Raw genomic sequence first — 23,528 nt, 5'->3', positions numbered from 1 at the left:
ACTCGCAACGGGGCCTGGGGGGCGGGATATGAGGAAAAAGAAATTAAAAATAGAAAAGAAAACGATAATATTAATCTACACCACGAAGATGCCGGTAAAACCAGCCTATGATTCCCTGCCATATGTCAGCGCCTTTGCCAACTCTGGCATTGAAGTCACCTAGGAGCACAAGTTTATCTTCTCTGGGGATAGAGGTTAGCACTCTGTCAAGGTTGGCATAAAAGGCCTCCTTGATGTCATCCTCTGCATCCAGTGGGATTCGGAGCGTCATGAGGCACTTGTTGATCCAAATAGGGATTTCAGTTAGCCTATGTAGGGTGCATTGGCGGACGGCAAAGCCAACTCCATAAATGCGGTTTCTCTCAGCAGCAGGCTTACCCTTCCAGAAGAAGGTATAACCAGACCCCTGTTTTGTGAGTCAACCTTCGTCTGGGAGTCGGGACTCACTAATGGCTGCTATGTCGATATTATACCAAGCCAGCTCTTTTGCCACAAGGGCGGTTTTTCTTTCAGGATGCTCATTTGTGCCAGTATCCAGAAGGTCCTGACATTTCATGCAGCGACCATAATACTGTAAGTTGTATAGTTTGTTTTTGTTTTGATCTGCGATTATGATTGTGTTTTCGACCGCACAAGGATGACCTTACTGGGTCCGGTTGCCCAGCTAGGTTGGTTCTTTAGGCAGGCTATGTTTAGGGCAATTTTTCTAGCACCCATCCCGCGTGGGGTGAGCAGAGTGGCTCCTCAAAAGGGCTGCTCAGTCGCCATGACAGGACCGGATTACACTGCTATCTAGATCTCAGTGCATAAACGACCATATTATCTATGCCACCCATGTACAGAGTTGAGACTAGAGACTCCCGGCAGTCATCTCTGCCTGTCCCCGTCGCCACTCGTCCGTCGCCATAGGACTTTTGGGGTATAGGGGTTTTGATAATGATGATAAGTATGTTGGGTTGGATGATGGCTGTGCGTGAGTTGATTTATGTTGTGAGGCAGGAGTACAGGCTGCAACCACACATCTTGGCTCTCCTTTTTTTCTGTTCTAGTGATGCAAGTGTTGCAACGACTGAGGAGAGAGAGAGTTGCAATGGACTGCCATGGATGAAGGATTTTGACAACCCTACCGAGACAACACGAGTCATAAAGATCATTTCGAAATTTACCGGACCCCTCTGGACAGATAGTTTTTTTTTACCATGTACTATGACCCGTCCTAATGCCTTGTCATCCTTCCACATCACCCACGTTACCCCTCTACCTCCACTGACATATACCCACATTTCCCCTTACCTAAAGAGGGTCCCAGACAGACCGAAATGCTGCGTCTAATTCATAAGAGAGTCATTTTAAATGTGGGTATAAATCGTGGCACTGTGCATCAAACCACATTGCTACTACAGTATAACGCCACAGACTCAACAGAGTCACAATGATAAGAAACTCAGACACTTCGTAATTAAAAAATCACAAATATTTAATTGGAGCAAATGCAAAACAAGGAATACTAAATTATGAAGAACTTAAAACAAGATATATAAGCCTATTTTAACACTATTTATAAAAACATTTACACTTTATCAAGTAATAAGAAAATGATGACTGGAGGACTGAGTAATGGCGGACGGTGACTAAACCTTGAAGCAGGAAAAACACAAAATGTTTACACTAACTTTTATAATGAACATGCCATGTAAACACGGCTTATAATCATACACGAAATGTGTCAGGACAATTCACAACTCACAATATTTGCATTATGGTGAAGTAGCACTGAGCAGCACCACAAAATAACAAGTCCCCTGATACCTGGGGTCCAGACAGCTAGCCGTCCCACTTGTCACTAATTTGTAGGTTCCAGACAGGCAACCTCAGCACCTCCATACCTAATTCAAAAAGTACAATACATACTCAGATATGAAACTAACATTATTCATAATGCCCAATCGAGATGACATATAACGGGAACTCATTGTACCATCCTTTACAAATTGTGTGAAATTTACCAATAGTATAAATGTGTTGCATTGTACAAGGTGCTAAGGGAATATGAAAAATCTACCGGAGTTATTTAGTTAATGGTGAAGCACACTTGCAATGGTTCTCCCTAACTGGTTCGCCAAACAACATAGTAGAGCCGAGTGCTGTAACAGTGTGTGAGTGTGCCAAGAGTTACCTCAACGTGCCGAACACTACATTGACATGTTATATACTACACTGATGTGTCATATACTACATTGATGTGTCAATTATCTACATTCAATCATCATGAAACAGGTTGAAGCCATCTTGATTATCCCCCTTAATAAAATGAATATCTGAGACATTGAAAGTAAATTATGGCAAAGTGACTCTTCATCGAAATACTGAATTTTGTAGCTACTTTGTGTAAGCTTACAGTACTAATTAATGGTTCTAGGTTAATACTGTACTGTATACAGAATAAAACATTGAGGTGAACTGGAGGTATTTAAGTTATTTAAACATTTATGAACATGATGCATATGGGCAGGTGTTAAAGACAAGTTGAGCTCCTGATTATTATACATATGAAAATAGAAGAACTGAACCTAAATCATGGAACAATCCTAATCATACCTTTGTGCCTTTTGATATGTCTTACAGCTGGATGTCAGGGTCCTTGGTAGTACTCCAGAACCATGACTAATCAACTCTTGGAATGTTTCTAGCATCTGCCATAATAAATTCAGGAAGTAACTTTCCAGCCTTACTCTTAGACGCACAACTCTGTAAACCAAGTAAATGTTTGTCCAAAATTTGACGACAAGAGCAACAAAACTTACTGTCGACAATAAGGAGAGCAGTAAATACATTTTGCCACAAAACGGCAGCTTTCAATCTTAAGCTACAAAATTTTGCACACAACAATGTTCCGGTGACGACAACTCGTGAAGAAAAGTTCTCAGTTTAATCGTTTGTTTGTGTTTGATGAAAATTAATGTGTTATAGGCTAAGCTGTAACACCTACTATATTTATAGTACCTGCTTTTATTGTACCATCAAAACCGTTTTAACGGAAATTATCATGTAAATAGATAAGAAATTACCATTGCAATAAACATAATTGCCAACTACAGTAGGCTCTCGCCAATAACGACTTCCCCAATAACGTTTTCGACAATAACGGTAAGTTACAATAGATACCCATTTTCGATAATAACGTCTGGATTCTCTTGAATAACGGAAATTTCGGGGGAAGCGTCCGAGGTCATCAATGATAGCCTTTGTTTGCTGCCATGTTGATGACGTAGTTGTCCACTCCACCTCACTCTCACTCTCACACACGCTCAGTGGGATACAGCGCTGCACTCACGTGTGAGATTTTCGCCACTATAACCAGCGGTTGTTAGGGTTGGCGATCAATAATGGCTTCTGCATTTTTGCCTGTGGGGGCTAGGGGAGGTGATTTGCCACCTGAATGACAAGGAACTTTAAAAGTGAGGAAATTGAACTGTCCTGAGTCTACAGTGCGAAATATTAAGAGGAACTTAGAGGAGACCAAGAAGAGTATTGTGCTGGCTAAAAATATTTCTGTAGTGATGGAAATGGGAGGCGAGCTATGAATGATAAAGGCGATAGAAACAGGTTGTTAGTGATAACAGAGCATTTTCTTGTGAAATGGTTAGCCTGTAGAATGAAAGACAGTGCAAGTCTTAGTGACCCTCAGATATGGAACAACCATCACACCAAGCACCTCAAAAACTCCCCCAAGCTAAGTGTTATATTACTCAAACTCTTTATTTTGATGATTGAATAACAATTCTTTTTATTTCAGCTAACAAAAAGTGTTAGGAGGGCTTCAAGGGGAAAAAATGGGTGAAATTCTTGTGGCGGCAGCACCAATAAACCCTTTTTACATGTATTTTAATGTCACACAAATAACGTTTTCGCTAATAACGGTGTTTTTCAGACACCTATTAAACGTTATTGGTGAGAGCCTACTGTAGATATAATCCTGACATCTCTGTCCTCTTGTTCAACCTAATTACTGTACAACCCATGTACTGCTCCCCCATTATAATTATGTTTTTCAATTACACTCTAATTTATGTATATATAAATAAAAGAAATAAACTAAAAAAAATAAATATATAAATAAATATTGAAGTGATAACCGTGGTAACATTATGAGATGTTCTTATTACCACCATGCTATTGTACTATTCCAGATGATACTAAATGTTATACAATACTTCCTTGATATAAATGTATAGTATATATCAGGTGCCTAAAAGAGAGCTCAGGTTCTCAACTGGCTCAGCCATGTTGATATTGTTATTATTATCCACTCTGTATCTGTGTTTTTTTGGCTAAATAAACTGTTTCAATTTTGTTTCATTTCACCTACTTGAACTGAAGTCCCCATAGGTACTGGCTGTCATGTATCCCAATAGCATGCCAACCAGGCGACTTTACCTGCAAATTAGTTTTTTACATACCTGCTATAAATGCACTTACCTCAGACGTCTCTTCAAAGCGTCTTCACAGAACAATCTTCTAAATAGGAAATTTATCGTTGGGAGGCCTTAAAAGTCTGAAGTAGTGGGACGTGTTTACTGTCCAGCCAGTGACGTCACAACCAACATGGCCACCGTCGGGAGAGGCGTTTTAAAATAATATACATCAGACGCCGGATTCCTCGATAATACAACTCGTTTGGAAAAAAAAATAATTCCACAAAACATTAAAAAAAAAACATCGCTGGATTTATATTACATTATATAAAAAAAAACCGATAAACCAGAAAATAAAACATCTTCACCCCAAGGAAGACTTACTTAGATCACGTCAGGTTATAACTAAGAGAGATGCATGGTAAAGCATAAATTCTAAAACTCTTGTTCATAAATCTTCGATTGGCAAATTTCAAATTTTCCTGAGGTGTAATATTGTACTGTAACATGGGAATTGAGATGCTTGTAATAGACTGAATGTTTTGTAAAAACGCAAGAAAAAATAAATGAATCATAAAAGTATGTAAACAGCCGAGACACTTGTGTGAAAACTATTGAATTGGGTCTTGATGAAGTCCATTTTAAAATGTACACACATTTTATGATCATGGTCACCATAACTGCACCAGCACACTTATTCAGCTGCCAACACGGGCAGGTAAAAACATTCCTCCGCTATTGCCAGTATCATCGGTGATGAGACGCGCAGAACATACCCACGATCATATTTCACCCAATTCTTTCTGTCAACTGCATGTAAGGCTTACCCAGTCTCCCTCTTAAAGCAAGCCAAACAATGGCTATTTTATACCACTTTTCAGTCGCTAATTTTAGGGTGGATCAAATTATCGGAACTCAGTTTGACGTACCAGGATGAATTAGTGATAAATAAGTGGAGCTTGTACTCACCTGTCACAGTTTTGGCTTACATGAAACACCAGGTAGTAGGTAGTAGACAGCGATCAAACAGGGAGGTACTACCGCCTAGGAAGATATTGGAAGCATAATGTGTTGTCTACTGGTAGACCCTGCTGCCATATGGCACCACAAAAATTTTGACCAAATTCCAGGTTGCTAATCTGACTTTCTGCCTCATTTACACACAATTGCAGTGTCTCAATTGTCTTTCTTACTATTGACAACACAACATACATATATCGTTTGTCACTATTGATCTATTTTCAATTTTTTATTCATTATTATTATTATTATTATTATTATTATTATTACTATTATTATTATTATTATTATTATTAGTATTATTATTATTATTAGTATATTATTATTATCATTATTAGTATTATATATTGTAATTTAATATATATATTTTTTTATGAATTTTATTATTATTATTATTATTATTATTATTATTATTATTATTATTATTATTATTGTTATTATTATTATTATTATTATTATTATTATTATTATTATTATTTTTATTATTATTATTATTATTATTATTTTCATTATTATTATTATTATTATTATTATTATTATTATTATTATTATTATTATTATTATTATTATTATTATTATTATTATTATTATTATTATTATATTTTTGCCCCCAAGCCCTGATGTGGGTCATTGACCTGTGCCCTGGTGGGCTAATCCCGTAAAAAAAAAATCCGGTCTACAATTGCATATCAGGGATTTCGCGTACCCTGTAATTCCAAAACTGTTCAGAAATTTCTTGTAATTACTATGACCGAGAGTTAACTTATTCATTAAATATGTTAGGTTAGGTTAGCTTAGTTTAGCTGACGGTCGCAGCGCCTGCAAGACATTTTGAAATATTTGAGGATTATGTGAAATCTCCTAGTTACACAGACACCCAGAACAATATATTATAAACTTCACCCCAAACGCACTTCATCGGACCCATGTCAGAGATTCAGCTGTGTTTTACGGATGATGTATTGGTAATTATTTCCAGGAAAAGGGAACGTGATGGTGACGGGGGTGATGTGGGTATGTGTAATGGCACTGGTGTTGCGAGTGTTCTCAGTGACGTAGCTGACTACGTAAGGTAAACTATTAGGAAATCATTAGAACACAAACAGGTCCAGCAGCGGGATTCCCGACTGAACGAAGCCGATGAGCACCCACAGCAGGACACCAGACTTGTTTGGGATAACCCGAAACATCCCAAATCTGCCGCAACGAAGTCATACACAAAATAAGCGTGGTTTGCCAGTGCAAGATTTGTATTTTCTGTTCATTTTCACACATAGTTCTGTTTCAAATTGCACTAAAATATTGTACAATCTACTAATTATTCGGAAAGTTTCTTGTGAATTTAAAACAGAGGAGCTGCATCTTAGGGTTTATCATAAGTTCATAAACAACGCCTGACTCAAGAGCAAACAGACGTGCTGAAACATGTCGCTCAAGATTTTTTTTTAACAGAATTCATGTAACTCCTTTTACCTTTGGTGAGGTAATTTTGCTTATTGATATATTCCTAAACAGAATCACTTTTACTGCTGCACAATGAAACAGGAAAAATGTATTGAATAGAAGAGTAACTTAGAAACTAAGCCATATCAATGTCTAATGACATTATATATATATATATATATATATATATATATATATATATATATATATATATATATATATATATATATATATATATATATATATATATATATATATATATATATATATATATATATATATATATATATATATATATATATATATATATACAGTACAGTACTGTAGTGTGGCACGAATACAGTGCAGTAAATCACCCGGACTCACAATCAAGTCATGACCTACAGATATCCTCTGCCACTGCCAGCGCTGTTAGATCGGAAAGAACATACAATTCGCTCAGTTGATGCTCACAATTACGACGAATGGAAACTGACATAAATTCGTACCGACGCATCGCTAATGAGCCATAACCTTAAAAATATAAATGTAAGTGCGTATGTTGCATTTACTGTAATGAAAATAAAAGCGAGAAAAGAATTGTATAGTGTGAAATATACTTGATAATGCAGGTGTTGAAAGTATAGATGAGTGAGGTGCAAAGATTTGTAGTCTGTACTTGAGGCTGATGGGCTGTGTTGATCACCTGATGCTGGGCGCCATCAACTCCTTCATGTGAGTTCTGTACTGTCTCTATCTCCCTCACAAGGTAAATATCACAACATATGATTCACACCAAATGAATACCTTCACTCAGGTTCCTGTCCATACAGATGAGTACCGTCACTTTAATCCTAAAGAGATGGGCACCATCAGCTAGATCGAGGAACCTTGTCCTGGTGAACATCAGCACCTCGATGCCTGTTAAAGAGGATATCATATTTGAATCTATCTAGGTAAGTACTACCACCTGGCTGAGTAATATTCAACAACTTCAGTGCCAGTGACCGTTAGGTAAGATTAGGCTAGGTTAGGTAAGGTTAGGCTAGGTTAGGTTAGGCTAGGCTAGGCTAGGCTAGGCTAGGCTAGGTTAGGCTAGGCTAGGCTATGCTAGGTTAGGCTAGGCTAGGCTAGGCTAGGCTAGGCTAGGCTTGGCTAGGCTAGGCTAGGTTAGGTTAGGTAAGGTAAGGCTCTGATTTAGTTAAGGCATCGTATAACACCATAAGGTAAGGTTAGGTAAGGTAAGGTAAGGAAAGGTCAGGTAAGGTAAGGTAATGCAAGGTTAGGTAAGGTAAGGTAAGGTAAGGTAAGGTAAGGTAAGGTAAGGTAAGGTAAGGTAAGGTAAGGTTAGGTTAGGTTAGGTTAGGTATGAAACTATTTATGTATGGATATATGAATTATGATCATCTACAAGATCGTCTAATAGCCTGTCAGAACTTTCCAAGAATAAGATATACGTAGAAGTTATCGGTTTTAGTAATGTTTCCTATTTAGCTTAATATATATCACTCGAAAACCAGAACAACAAACAAACGGTGTAATCACTATTTGTTTTTATTCACCCTACTGCATTGATAATTCCCTTAATTCAATTCGTAATCAAAACAGGAACAAATGATATGAATATTAAATGAGAAAAACTCCAGAATGTTATGACTATTTTCAGGTGACAGCGTCATAGAGTCTTTTATCTGTTTGCAATGCCTCATCAAAATGCTAGATATATATATACAGTTCTATAAATATAAACTTCTATATACATATGAATACCGACTAAATACCTTAACCATTATTGAAAAAGGGTATCGAAGTGGTTGTTTGAGAAATAAATATTTGTTTTACTTTTAGGAGGCTTCCTGAAATGGCAATAATGAGCTCCTTTTCATGGTGTGCACACCTGTCGCGGTCACCCGATGCCAAGTGATGTCCTTGAAACCTTTACTCAATGCATTACATACTCCACCTCGGTTATATAAGACCATTTTGCCACGATCATCAGCAGCTACGGTTTCTTGTCCAACGCACTCAGTTGTAGGCTAATACTTCTGCAAGTTTTCTCAAGTAAGGTTTTGGGTAATAATTTTGTAAGTTTTAAATTTCTTACACAGTATTCATATAATTTTCTTCAGTTTCATAGGTGAACGACCCTAAGACTGTCTTCCCATTTATAAATATCCCACTCAATACTCGCATGTTCGTTGTTAACGAAATATTATTGACGCCTGTGTTAAGATCTTTGAGACTGTATCCTCATCTTGATTTCTTACACTCTAAACTTCAGCTACATGTGTGCGGTTACATGGAACGTCGCCTGTTCTACGATTGTTATAGTACACGGAATCTGTATTTTATTGGGGGAGAGATAAAGAGATACAGCGGTGGCTCTGGGGTTCATGAGGTACTGTACAAGAGAGCCAAATTTGCCACCTGGCCGCCTTGCGCTCAAACTGGTATTGCTACTGACAAATTATGATATTTTATATCAGACACACACGCGTTTGTTGATGCCTGGACTTTTAAGTGAGAAAGGAAGATTTGGATGAATTTAAAGGAATTTCTTTGCACCGAAATATATATTAAAATTATACAAAGTTTTGTGCACCCACAGTGCAGGTAGAAGATGTAATGTTCAGAAAACTGCAAATTTCTCAATGTAAAACAAAATTATTTTGACATTAGCTTCTACTCTTCATGCTCTTGTATTAGAAATAATGCCACAAATTATTGTGGATAAACGCTTTAAGTATAAGAAATTTTTATTATCTGACCAGGTAGCACAACGTTTAAACTTTGAGTCCTTCGACCTACAGTTGCTTACAACAGACGACACTTTACAAAATTACGTCCTACGTATTTAGGATAATTCTTTTGGTTTACTCTCAGGAGCACCCAACAAGAGCAAGATGAGGGTGGTGTGGGCGTGCTTGTGGACGGTGGTACTTGGCGTGTGTGCCACCACAGCCACCCAGTTCCAGAAGGAGGCTGATGTGGTAAGTAGATGTTGTTCGTGTTCTGGGTAATAAGTTCAATATACAGGAGCGAACACAAACACCTGTATAGTTTTGTAGGTTCGATTTACTGGATAAGAGATATGTACACAAGGGGAGTAGCGCTCTTCAACCTGTCTGCTGGTCAACTGCTCTATAGATGACGTATGGCAAGTGAGACATTAACAGCTTCCATACGTCGCCAGGCACATTAATTAGGCATGTGGGACATCTTAAATATATTGCCACACGCTACTAGCTAGGCTGAATAAATAGTACATAAATGGAGCACATACATAAAATTCATACATAATATAAATACAGCATACAGAATATACATACACCTCCCTCCCCCCTATACGCTCATAGCAAAGTCTTGAGCGGACCTTTTCTTTTGGATCCGTTCTGAGCGTCGAGGGACTAGATCACTGGGAAGGGTATGGGACTCAACACTGGTGGCGGGGTCAGCAGAAGGCATTGTTACAGGGCGGAGAAAACAGCGGTTCCTCCACCACACACGACCACTGGGTAACCGCACCTGGTAGTCCCGTGACCTACCGAGACCCATGACTACGCCTACTTTGTCCCAACGTAGGGAGGTCGGGTCCTGAACACGGACTTGGGTGCCGACACTCAACCTGGGGAGAGAACGGGCGTGGTCGTTGTAGCGGGCGACGATGTCTTGAACACGTTCGGCGGCTCGGCATTGGAGATGTCGGGGTCGATGCCAGGCCGGAACACAGTGTGTCGTGCACGCCGTTTGGTGGCCTCGGCTCCACAGTGACTGTCGTGGAGGCGAGCCAAGGCGTGGAGACTTGAAGCAGCAGGGACAACTACCGAAGGAGAGGTGTCACTGGCCAGAGGTACGGGTAGGGCGGCAGCAGGGTAGTTGCTGCTCCCTTCGTGCACCTTGTTGGCGTATTTTACCTCGAGAATCGGTGTTGGGAAGTCCTGGGAGATGATGGCCAACTCTTGGCAATGTCTGTAGAACAGCAAAGGAGTCGGGACACCATTATGCACGTCAATCCAGGCTTGACACGACCTGTTGCCAAAGGTGACTTGTGCTTGAAGTGAACCTAGGGCCGGGGTCATCTGTGAACCATCTGCCGTGAAGCGGAGATCCTTGGGGGGCGGTCCTAGATCACTTGGAGAGAGCCCCAAGCATTGCAAATGCTGGGGACCGATGACTGTAGCATCAGCGCCGGTGTCGGGCAACATCTGAAGACGGGATGACACACTGCCGTAGGTCACGATGACACTGATGTACTGGGGGACTTTGGTCCTGGGAAGCGAGGGGGAGCACACATTTCTAATATGGCTCGAGCGTTGTCCAGGGTCGTCATACTTCTGATTGGAAGACTGTGGGCGGCCCTCACTGGTGGAAAGGCGCTGAAGCTTCCGCCGACGCTGTCCCTGGGGTTTGTTGGAAGGGCAACACTTGTCATAGTGGCCCAGACGACCGCACACATTGCACTGGACGTACTTAGCTGGGCACCGTACTGTGAGTGACCAGTGGCCCTTATGGTCACAACTGTTGCAGGTAGACTCAGCAGCTGGACACACCTGTGTTCCGTGCTGCTTACCACAGTTGTTACAAAATGAACCGGGAGTGGACGTGGTGGGCGAAGGCGTAGGAGCAGACTTCTTGTCCTTCTTGTACCGGGACACAGCGCGTACAACTGTAGGGGGAGCTCGGATGGCAGAGGTGGCACACCTGGCAGCCTCATAGGAGCGACATATCGTCAACACATCCTTGAGAGAAGAGGAAGAGTCGAGGGAGGTGAGGCGTTGGACAAGCTCCTCGTCCTTAACACCCATCAGAATCACCTGCTTCAACTGGGTCTCCTCGCACTGCTGGTGGTGGCCTAGACATATATCTACCTCTTCCGAGGCTCTCTTAAGACGTACATAAAAGGCGTCAAAAGTCTCACCCTCCATCTGTCTGCAGCTAAACAATTCCCTCCTGTGCAGAGCTTCATTCTGCTGTCCTTTGATGTGCCGTTGTAGAATGTCCAGTACCTCCTCTACAGACAACGAAGAGGTTGGGGGTACCTGCAACGTATGTTCTAAGACACGCTGAATTTCCAAGGACAGGCACATACGCAGCTGGATGAGTTGTTTAGGCTGTGACAAACTCTGGAGATCCACCATTGTAGCATAATCAGTCCACCGTCGCCGCCATTCACGAAAAGTCTGGAAATTCACATCAGGCTTCAAGATGGGCGGTGTTTGAGCTGCTGCTTTAGGTGGGGCTGGTGGGCGTGAAGAGAGCATTGATGAGGTATCTGAACCAGTCAGTACCGAGGCAGTGTTAGAGCCAGGGGCTTGGTTAACAGTGAGGCGAGATATCAAGGTTTCAAACCGTGCACTGTCTTCCGATCTCCGTTGGTGGTCTCTCTCTGCCTCTGCTTATCTTCTGCGTTCGTCTGCCGCACGTCTGTTAGCTTCATCCTCGCGCCTTTCATATCTCATAAACTTCATTAAAGCAATTATCTCTGGAGACAACGCTGAATATCGAGGTGAAGGGCTGCGCGATGTTGTGGTAGCTGGAGCGTCATGGTCAGCCTGGTCATCCATCTCTGCGGAGCTATCATCCGACTGACTCATCCGGGCGCTGGCTCCACGGCTACGTAAGGCACGAGACATAACTACTTCATCTGTGTACCGTGTCTAAATCAGTGTTGACCGGTCAGCCCGTCGACGAACAAGATTTCAGACAAAAAATTAATTAAATACACAGATAAGTAGATTATATATATAAAATATATATAAGGAAATCACCGCGGTCAGTGTGTGTGTGTACGTGTGTGTGTGTGTCCCGGACAGTGAGAGCAGTCTCCTCGAGCTGTGAAGGGGTGTGGAGACGACGCTGTGAGGGGGGGTGGAGACGACTACTAGCGGCAGTTACCCTCCAGGCTTCGCGAGGGGAGGTGTACTCAAGTCTACTCCTTACAAATGCCCAGAACATGCCGTGTACCTTGGGAATCCTTTAGAACAAGGTCACACATGTATGGCACGAAACACACAATGCACTAAACACTTCACAGAAAATCACTGTCACTGACACTGCTCAAAGTTGCTAAATTCTTCGAGGAGGGGTGGCGGGCGGCGGTTGGTTGACACAGGGAAGGAGTCCGTAAGCCGGCTTTCCACAAACTTTGCACTGTCACTCGTAATTATCCAGTAAAACCGGTTCACTGCACCATGTTCGTGTTCTGGGTAATAAGTTCAATATACAGGAGCGAACACAAACACCTGTATAGTTTTGTAGGTTCGATTTACTGGATAAGAGATATGTACACAAGGGGAGTAGCGCTCTTCAACCTGTCTGCTGGTCAACTGCTCTATAGACGACGTATGGCAAGTGAGACATTAACAGCTTCCATACGTCGCCAGGCACATTAATTAGGCATGTGGGACATCTTAAATATATTGCCACACGCTACTAGCTAGGCTGAATAAATAGTACATAAATGGAGCACATACATAAAATACATACATAAAAATAATACAGCATACAGATGTAGCTTCAAAAGTTCTTTATAACCATCATCCAAGTATTCCATAATTTCATTTATTCTATTAGTTTTTTTTCACTTTTACTGATATTTTATATTACATGTGTACCTACAGGAAGATGTCAACAAGGCCCAAGAGTTCCGGCAGGCTGCTCGACTGGACGAGAAAGACCAAGAGTTGCAAGAGGAAGACGAGAGTCTGCTACAACAAAATCATCCAGTTGATAGTTTTATGACGGGGTAAGATGTTGTATCTGGTAGTTACACTTGTTATCCTTGAATAATTATAAGAGCCTATTATAAGACTTGGATCTGGCGTAATAATGTACAAGGATAAGAAAAATGTCTTGACTTTTATGTTGTTTTGTAATATTGTGAGAAATATTATCTAAGCTTTTAGTTGTGCCAACCACAAACACCACACTAAAGTGACTAAACGAAGGTTTGTTGAAACTTGACATCAAAGAAATACGAAGCAAGAACTGATGATTATGATGTACACAGTTACAATACGTTCACTTGTCATAAGATAACAAAGTTGAAAAAAACGAGGAACGCCTGAGATATCAGTAGCAACAAATTGTCTAATCGGTATTACTTTTAATTTTCATTCACTTGTTTTGAGAGAACTAACCTGACATTACAGTAGATCCTCATTAAAAGTTTATTGTTGCAAGATTAAGAAAATGGCAATTATATATGGACAAGGACTACCTTAAGCCAACCCTTTAAGAAGTTGTGCCACACTTAGAATTTTATTCTCGCTAATAACAGCCGATTTTATTAAGCCGAGAGAAACCCCTGTCACCTAGTGTGTTAATCTTCTGGTCTTGGCAGATCCAAGAATGATGCTGCAAGTTCCAGGATATCAGTAAACTCAAATCTGAGGTAAGTGAGCATTTGCAACACTCACATATGTTTGCATACTTCACAACACACAATGACATTGTCTGTAAATGTTGAAATATTCAGCTCATAAGAATAATCTTGATAAACATAAGATAGCTGATCATAAATGTGGGCGTGCTTCACTCACTTGAAATGATGGTCTCCAGGTCTTGATCACAATTCTTAATGTAGAGAATAATTGTCCGTCTCTGTGGTGACGTGACCTGTGTGTGAGGAGGTAATGTTGTGCTTCAGGCCCGTGGACTGTGCCGACTATCTGATGAGCGGCGCCAACACCAGCGGTGTTTACGAAATCTACCCTTTCACGTGAGTACCGTCAGCGTGTCGCTGGTCAGGTAAGATCTCTCATCTGCGACACGTAGCAGACAGATAATGCACTGACATCACCTGATAAGGTGCGTACTAGTGAATAGGTCACTAACCAAGTGAGTGTCATTACTAAGTCTTTCCATTCTGGTGACGACCGTCACTTCTGTTAATCACATGGCAAAACCAAGTAATTGCATTATTGTCTGCACGTGGAGATTTCAACCTCCACTGCCACAGGTGCACACGCAGTTGACAGCACATGGTGATGATTACACGTGTTCCACTGCCACAGGTGCGCGTGCAGCAGTCCGGTGCAAGTGTGGTGTGACATGGAGACGGACGGAGGCGGGTGGACGGTGTTCTTGAGTCGTCAGAGGCAAAGTCCTCAAGAGAACTTCAACCGTTCCTGGGTCGATTACAAGAACGGCTTTGGCAACGTCTCTGGCGAACACTGGCTCGGTGAGTCTCTGTTGTCTCTCTACTTCACTAAAATTATATAATACCTGTCAAGGAGATTCAATATAAATAGTTACATCGTCTGGATGTTGTTATTAATCTGTATGTACAATTCTTCTGTATCAAAGAGTTGCCTTCACATTACAGGGAACGAAATACTGCACAAATTAACAGCCAGCAGAGACTACTCACTGCGTCTTGATATGGACTATCAGTCCGGTGCTCTCCACTACCTCACATATGCTTCCTTCAGTGTTGCTAACGAAGCATCCAGGTAAGTTGAGGAAACTTCTGATAACATAATACCCTCACTATTATACTCTTAAGCATTTAATCTTGTTCATATAACTATATGCTCATGTAATTCATTATTATGAGTATATCTTGTGCAAATGTAATTTAGTATGTGGTGAATCACATGTATAGAACTTGGTTCATTCTTGTAGTGGTGAGAGGTTCAGTGTTACCTTCTCACAGTTATCCGTTTGTGTATTATTACAACCCTCTGCCTCGCCCAAGTTTACACCAAAAGACACAGTGCTGGACAAAAGTGGTATATTGCGAATTATTAGCTTTGAGTAGGATAGGCTTCAAGAGATGCTCTTTGGGTGTTCCCAATTACACAGTCATGGCTGAAGAATAAAATCCTGGGCGAAAAGAACCAACAGAAACACTTAAGTAAATCTACCTCATTTACATATATTTACAGATAAAGGTACAAGACATAATATAAATGCACATCCAACCGAATTGGGAGTCAGGCATAAGCACCATTGTCTCTCACCTAACATTCCCTAGGAAAGGATAAACAAACCTTAAGCCATATGGAGAAAACAAAGAAAGAGGAGAGGCAGAGAGGTCTTTTCTCCAGTAAGGCTGGTGTAGCACAAAGGGAGCCTAGGTGTGTAGAGGTACTGACCCTGACAGCTCAGCAAGCGTTGCCTATCGGCGCATGCACAGATGAACTCCATTTAATACACAAGCTTACATATACTACAACACAAGGTTTGAGGCAAGGTTATAATGGGAGAAGGACAGGAATATTTATGGGAAGATAATGAGTATAAACATGAGCTAAAATAAATGTGAATGTAACAATGGGACACAAATCAACAATTAAGCATAACACAAAATTGCTACCTCTCAACACAAACGGCCGTACCCATGACTTAGGGACCAGGACCACACCCTACTTCCACTCAGGACAAACTCATGCAGTGCATGATGCAAGACCTAGCCGCCAAATGGTCAGAAGGAAGATGTAATAACATAGGAAAACCCTCACAGTATTAATAGCGAGAAAGCCGGCCCATAGATAATATACTGTAGACATATAAATTTATATATAAAGCACATTCCCGTGACAGTATCAACTTGTATACGAGTCAAATCATCTTTCAGAACAGTCTCTCCTACTGCTATACGCATCATACAGTGGTAAACTGCTGGTCATTTAAATGATACTTGTACAGGTATCGCTAACCCCGTAACTTTTAATGGACAAAAAAGGTAATTGCTTATAATTTCTCAGAGGCAAGACGAATATAATTACTGTAGTTCCTTTTTAACATGACTCACACAGGTCATCTTTCATATGAATCTCAACAAGAGAAAATAATCACAATCTCGTGAAATTAACGCATATCCAAACTTTTAGAAACGCAAAAAAAAAGTCTTAGGCTGTGTTTCATCCTTCAAGGTGCTCACGCTGTACAAAATCCTTGTTCGTTTATTAAGGGAATACTGGTCTTGCATGTTTGGTTGTGGCACCTATCCTTCCTTATCCCCTGATAAAATTCGCCCTACACTTGTACGCCTTTTCAACGATTTACAGACTTTTTATCCCCTTCTCTCCATTTCCAGCATTCAGTAAATTCTTTTCTTTATTATCACATGAAATTTTTCGTGAGATGTCTGCTGAAATTCAACCATCATCCTAAACCTGTTTTATAAATAGTATTCAATTGCCACTACCGCTGGAAAACAATGTTCTGTTGAAACAATACACATATGAATATATTCCATTATTTAATTTTAGTCTTTGCCCTTCTTACCCGAACAACTCCCTTCCTCTGCTCGTTTTCCTTGTACATTACTTGCACTTCGTATTGTTTATGAATTATAAGTCTTCCTTCCTACTAAGCAAGCTTGCAGCTTTGTTTGATTATCGTGCTTAATGGTGACTGCATCATCATGCGTGTCGCTGCTGTCTTGTACTTCTGGCATTGTGTATTACTGGAAAAGTAAGGTCAATATTATGAGGTCCATATAGTTCAGAAAGACAAGTGTTTGTAGTTTATGTTCCCCTGCACATGTATAAATAATTTTATGATATAGATACAAGTTGTACATGGCTTACTGCTACAAATACGGACATTACTGTTACGTAATGTACTTGTTTCACTTTTACAGATACAGAGTGACAAGGACCGGCAGCTCATCAGGAACTGTGTCCAGCAACTGCTTCTACTCCAGAGGTTCATCCTTCACTACCTATGACCGCGACTTCGACTCCTATAGCGGTATGTTAGCAACGTTTGTTACTTTAATATCATCCATATAATATTGTAACGAGAAAGAAGCTTCACAAGATACTAAAGGTAGACTTGTGTGATCACTCGATGCAGAGTAGAGACTGTTTAAACTGTAAGATGGAGGTTATATTGGTTTAGATCTTATATCGTAAATCTGGGAATAATATTTAAGTTGCGTTCTCAAGTTGATTCAAATTAACTGAAGCATACAATTACAATCAGCGAGAAATGATAACTGAATAAACTAGGAGATGTAAATGTAGAACAGAAAATTTGATTTACACAAAAGCATCTCAATAAATTCAGTTCATTCAAGACATGGTAGACTACATGGTCGAGCAAGAGCATAACGACCAACGAGTGCCTGCATCTTACACCCAGAGTTCAATGGTTGATACCAATTATATTGTTTTGAAAATCTGAAGAATTTTTTCTGGATCAACATAATCATGTGTAGTAAAATTACTGAGATTTTGTGTATGGTGGCGCTGTGACCATTATTTTACGTACGTTTATGATCTTTAATACTAAAGTGATCATTCGTACGTTTCTACGGAAGACAGACAGATGAATGATTTACACAGTGATGAGAAATAAGAAAATAGATTCTTACTTTATCATAATATATTCACACATAAATATCCAAGTTATAAACAGTTTTCCCAGACGTCCTGTACCGTCCACGCGGAGATGGTTGAAGCTTTCTAAGTCATATTCACCAAACGAATAAAGAGCCGAGGACTGTGTTTTTTTTTATTAGTGAGATTTTTGAGTTACCAGTGATTATCCAGCCCCTCATCAAGTATAGGTCCAGTTAAGTAGTGTGTAGTCAGACTGATGTATTAATCTCATGGACAGGTAACTGTGCGTCTGTAAAGGGTGGAGGTTGGTGGTACTATAACTGCCGCTACAACAATCCCACCTCGCCCTACAACCAGGGCCTCAACTACACCTGCTACTACAACAGTGTGGTGAGGGTCTCCAAGCTACAGCTCAAGATACGACCAGCAATCTGCGACTCTCCCATCAAGACCATCAATGCCAACTCCTATAACTGTGGTGGATGTGAATAGAGCAAACAGGGTACGACCTGACCTGACCTGACCTGAGGACTCGGATATATGGCTAAGACCAAGACCCACAGCCTCACACAACAACAACTGTCAACACGCCATCCTAGACTGGTGGCACGGATGGTGTGATACACTTACTTGTGTCTTGTTCTTTACTACCATAGATGTAGTACATAACTTATGGCAACATGATCCTATATATTTGTTATGGTATAAAGCACATAGGAGTTTTATATCTAATGGAAGAAACATTAAACTAAACGAAGAAATTATACACTGAGTACGTCATTAAATATGACTGGAGAACACTTCAGGAACCAGAATAGAACATCGCACTATTGTACGACTACTGGAGTGTAATGGTGATTTGTCATAATATCTAACAAATATATATATATATATATATATATATATATATATATATATATATATATATATATATATATATATATATATATATATATATATATATATATGTATATATATATATATATTTATATATATTCTGAGTGTCGGATAAAGACTTGTGGTATAGTGTTTGTAAATGATGAGAACATAAACATGTTGATACCCACCATCTGTGCTGTCCCACACCCATCAACAACACTGTACAACCTATCTTGTCACAACTTTAACACCAATGTTATAACAACCACAGTTCAGGTTACATGAGACACATGTGTAATTACTTGTAAACCTGATGTTATAGCAACACCAACCGTGCTATACAAATGTCTTCCAGCAACACCACCAGTACTATACAAATGTCTTACAGCAACACCACCAGTACTATATAGATGTCTCACAGTAATACCACCAGTACTATATAAATGTCTTACAGCAACACCACCAGTACTATATAAATGTGTTACAGCAACACCACCAGTACTATATAAATGTCTTACAGCAACACCACCAGTACTATATAAATGTCTTCCAGCAACACCACCAGTACTATATAAATGTCTTACAGCAACACCACCAGTACTATATAAATGTCTTACAGCAACACCACCAGTACTATACAAATGTCTTACAGCAACACCACCAGTTCTATATAAATGTCTTCCAGCAACACCACCAGTACTATAAAAATGTCTTAAAAGAACACCACCAGTACCATACAAATGTCTTCCAGCAACACCACCAGTACTATATAAATGTCTTACAGCAACACCACCAGTACTATATAAATGTCTTCCAGCAACACCACCAGTACTATATAAATGTCTTAAAGGAACACCACCAGTACTATATAAATGTCTTACAGCAACACCACCAGTACTATATAAATGTCTTACAGCAACACCACCAGTACTATATAAATGTCTTACAGCAATACCACCTGTACTATAAAAATGTCTTACAGCAACACCACCAGTACTATATAAATGTCTTACAGCAACACCACCAGTACTATATAAATGTCTTACAGCAACACCACCAGTACTATATAAATGTCTTACAGCAATACCACCAGTACTATATAAATGTCTTACAGCAACACCACCAGTTCTATATAAATGTCTTCCACAACACCACCAGTACTATAAAATGTAAGAATACACAGTATATATATGTCTACAGCAACACACATTCTATATAAATGTCTTACAGCAACACACCAGTACCATACAAATGTCTTCCAGCAACACCACCAGTACTATACAAATGTCTTCAGCAACACAAGTTCTATAAATGTTTCAACACCACCGGTACTATAAAATGTCTTACAGCAACACTATAATGTGAACACCAAGTACTATACAAATGTCTCAGCAACACCACCAGTACTATATAAATGTCTTACAGCACACCAGTATATATAAATGTCTTACAGCAACACCACCAGTACTATATAAATGTCTTACAGCAACACCACCAGTATTATATAAATGTCTTACAGCAACACCACACAGTACTATATAAATGTCTTACAGCAACACCACCAGTACTATATGTTACGAACACCACCAGTATATAAATGTCTTACAGCAACACCACAATAGTACTATATAAATGTCTTACAGCAACACCACCAGTACTATATAAATGTCTTACAGCAACACCACCAGTACTATATAAATGTCTTACAGCAACACCACCAGTACTATATAAATGTCTTACAGCAACACCAATTAGTATATAAATGTCTTAAGCAACACCACCAGTACTATATAAATGTCTTACAGCAACACCACCAGTACTATATAAATGTCTTACAGCAACACCACCAGTACTATATAAATGTCTTACAGCAATACCACCAGTACTATAAACCTCCAGTACATAATTAAGCACAATAAATCAACTTTACCTCAGTCACTGGTAAACAAAGCTTCGTGTTAAATAATTATACTGAATATAATTTACTCCAGCTTCCTTGTTTATTTAATTGAACCTTTGTTATGTAGGCCAGAGTCTGTTTAGAGCCCGTGAGCTCCATTATATATAGTGCCAGTGAGCTCCATTATATATATAGTGCCAGTGAGCTCTATCATACAGTGTCAGTGAGTTCTATTATATATAGTGCCAGTGAGCTCTATCATACAGTGTCAGTGAGCTCCATTATATATAGTGCCAGTGAGCTCCATTATATATAGTGCCAGTGAGCTCTATCATACAGTGCCAGTCAGCTCCATTATATATAATGCCAGTGAGCTATATAACACAGTGCCAGTGATCTCCATTATAGTGAGTGCCAGTGAGCTCTATCATACGGTGCCAGTGAGCTCTTATCATGCAGTGCCAATGAGCTCCATTATATAGTGCCAATGAGCTGGTGAGGTGCCAGTGAGCTCCATTATATAGTGCCAGTGAGCTCTATCACAGTGCCAGTGAGCTCCATTATATATAGTGTCAGTGAGCTCTATCATACAGTGCCAGTAAACTACATTATATATAGTGCCAGTGAGCTCATCATATGAAAGTGCCAGAGAGTCTATTATATATAGTGCCAGTGAGTCAGATCGCACAGTGCCAGTAAGCTCCATTATATATAGTGCCAGAGAGCCCTATCATACAAGTGCTGCGAGCTCCATTATATTTTACTGTCAGTGAGCCTTCATCATACAGTGCCAGTAATCTCTATCATATATAGTGCCAGTGAACCCCATCATGAACAGTGCCAGTAAGCTCCATTATAGCCAGTCAGTCTAGCATAAACAGTGCCAGTAAGCTCCATTATATATAGTGCCAGTGAGTTGTATTCTATGAAAAGCTAGTGTGAGCTCTATCATACAGTGCCAGTAAGCTCCATTATATATAGTGTCAGTAAGCTCACTACACAGCCATAAGCTCAATTACATAGTGCCAGTCAGCTCCAGCATAAACAGTGCCAGTAAGCTCCATTACATATAGTGCGAGTGAGCTTCCATCACAGTGCCATGAGCTCCATTATATGCGCCAGTCAGCTGGCCAACTACTAACAGTGCCAGTCAGCTCCATTATATACAGTGCCAGTGAGCTGCATCAAATCAGTGTCAGTGGAGGTCATTACACATAGTGCCAGTGAGCTTCAGAAGTGCCAGTGAGCACCATTAAAATAAATAGCCCACCATTAACAGTGCCAGTCAGCTCCATTATATACAGTGCCAGTGAGCTGTATCAAACGGTGCCAGTGAGCGCTATTATACAGAGTGCCAGTGAGTTTCCATCATACAGTGCCAGTGAGTACCATTAAACATAGTGCCAGTCAGCTCCATTGAGTTATTGTGCCCGGTGAGCTCCGTGATACACATACAGTGCCAGTGGAGTTGCCAGAGAAGTGCCAGTAGCGTGCTGGGGAGAAAAGCGAGTGATGTTATAGTGTGCCAGTGAGCTGTTACAGTGCCAGTAAGCTGTTGTATAAAAGCGCAGCTGTTTATAGTGCCAGCGGAGCGTTACATAGTGCCAGTAAGCTGTTGTATAGTGCCAGTGAGCCGTTATATAGTGCCAGTGAGCGCGTATAGTGCCAGTGAGCGGTATAGTGCCAGTGAGCTGTTATATAGTGCCAGTAAGTGTTGTTATATAGCGTGCCAACAGCCATGGTATAGTGCCACGAGCTGTTATATAGTGCCAGTAAGCTGCTGTATAGTGCCAGTGAGCTGCTATAGTGCAGCCAGTGAGCTGTTACATAGTGCCAGTAAGCTGTTGTATAGTGCCAGTGAGCTGTTAGTAGTGCCAGTGAGCTGTTATATAGTGCCAGTAAGTTGTTGTATAAAGTGCTAAAATATATAGTGACAGTGAGCTGTTATATATGCCAGTAAGCTAATATTATATAGTGCCAATGAGCTGTTATATAGTGCCAGTAAGCTGTTATGGTATAGTGCCAGTAAGCTGTTATATAGTGCCGGTGAGCTGTTTTATAGTGCCAGTGAGCTGTTGGTTATAGGGAAAAGCTAGCAGCTGTTATATAGTACCAGTGAGTTGCAGAGCAGTGCCAGTAAGCTGTTATATAGTGCCAGTGATCATTATAGTGTGCCAGTGAGCTGTTATATAGTGCCAGTGAGCTGTTATATAGTGCCAGTGAGTTGTTATATAGTGCTAGTGAGCTATTATATAGTGCCAGTGAGCTGTTATATAGTGCCAGTGAGTTATATAGTGCCAGTGAGTTGTTATATATGCCAGTAGGCTGTTATATAGTGCCAGTGAGCTGTTATATAGTGCCAGGTAAGCTATGGTATAGTGCCAGTGAGCTGTTTATAGTGCTAGTGAGCTGTTATATAGTGCCAGTGAGCTGTTATATAGTGCCAGTAAGCTGTTATATAGTGCCAGTGAGCTGTTATATAGTGCTAAAGGGGAGCTGTTATATAAAATAGTGAGTTGTTATATAGTGCCAGTGAGCTGTTATATAGTGCCAGAAAGCGTTATATAGTGCCAGTGAGCCATTATAGCAGTGCCAGCA

The 23,528-nt window shown here is 40.2% G+C and overlaps 1 protein-coding gene across 1 annotated transcript in view; it reads left to right on the top strand.

Moving 5' to 3' along the window:
* Positions 1 to 8,839: 8,839 nt before the first annotated feature.
* Positions 8,840 to 23,528, top strand: part of LOC121863317 (techylectin-5A-like) — a 49,669-nt gene continuing 34,980 nt past the window's right edge. Inside the window, exons 1-7 of the mRNA XM_042361936.1 lie at positions 8,840 to 8,918; positions 9,741 to 9,847; positions 13,478 to 13,602; positions 14,200 to 14,250; positions 14,506 to 14,577; positions 14,873 to 15,039; positions 15,184 to 15,310. Of these exons, the coding sequence (XP_042217870.1) occupies positions 9,761 to 9,847; positions 13,478 to 13,602; positions 14,200 to 14,250; positions 14,506 to 14,577; positions 14,873 to 15,039; positions 15,184 to 15,310 (629 nt within the window). The 5' untranslated portion in view covers positions 8,840 to 8,918; positions 9,741 to 9,760. The remainder of the gene's footprint in view (positions 8,919 to 9,740; positions 9,848 to 13,477; positions 13,603 to 14,199; positions 14,251 to 14,505; positions 14,578 to 14,872; positions 15,040 to 15,183; positions 15,311 to 23,528) is intronic.

This window comes from Homarus americanus, unplaced genomic scaffold (genome assembly GCF_018991925.1).
Source record: "Homarus americanus isolate GMGI-L3 unplaced genomic scaffold, GMGI_Hamer_2.0 scaffold46197, whole genome shotgun sequence".
Classification (NCBI taxonomy): Eukaryota; Metazoa; Arthropoda; class Malacostraca; order Decapoda; family Nephropidae; genus Homarus; species Homarus americanus.
This window is presented reverse-complemented; position numbering and strand designations above follow the sequence as displayed.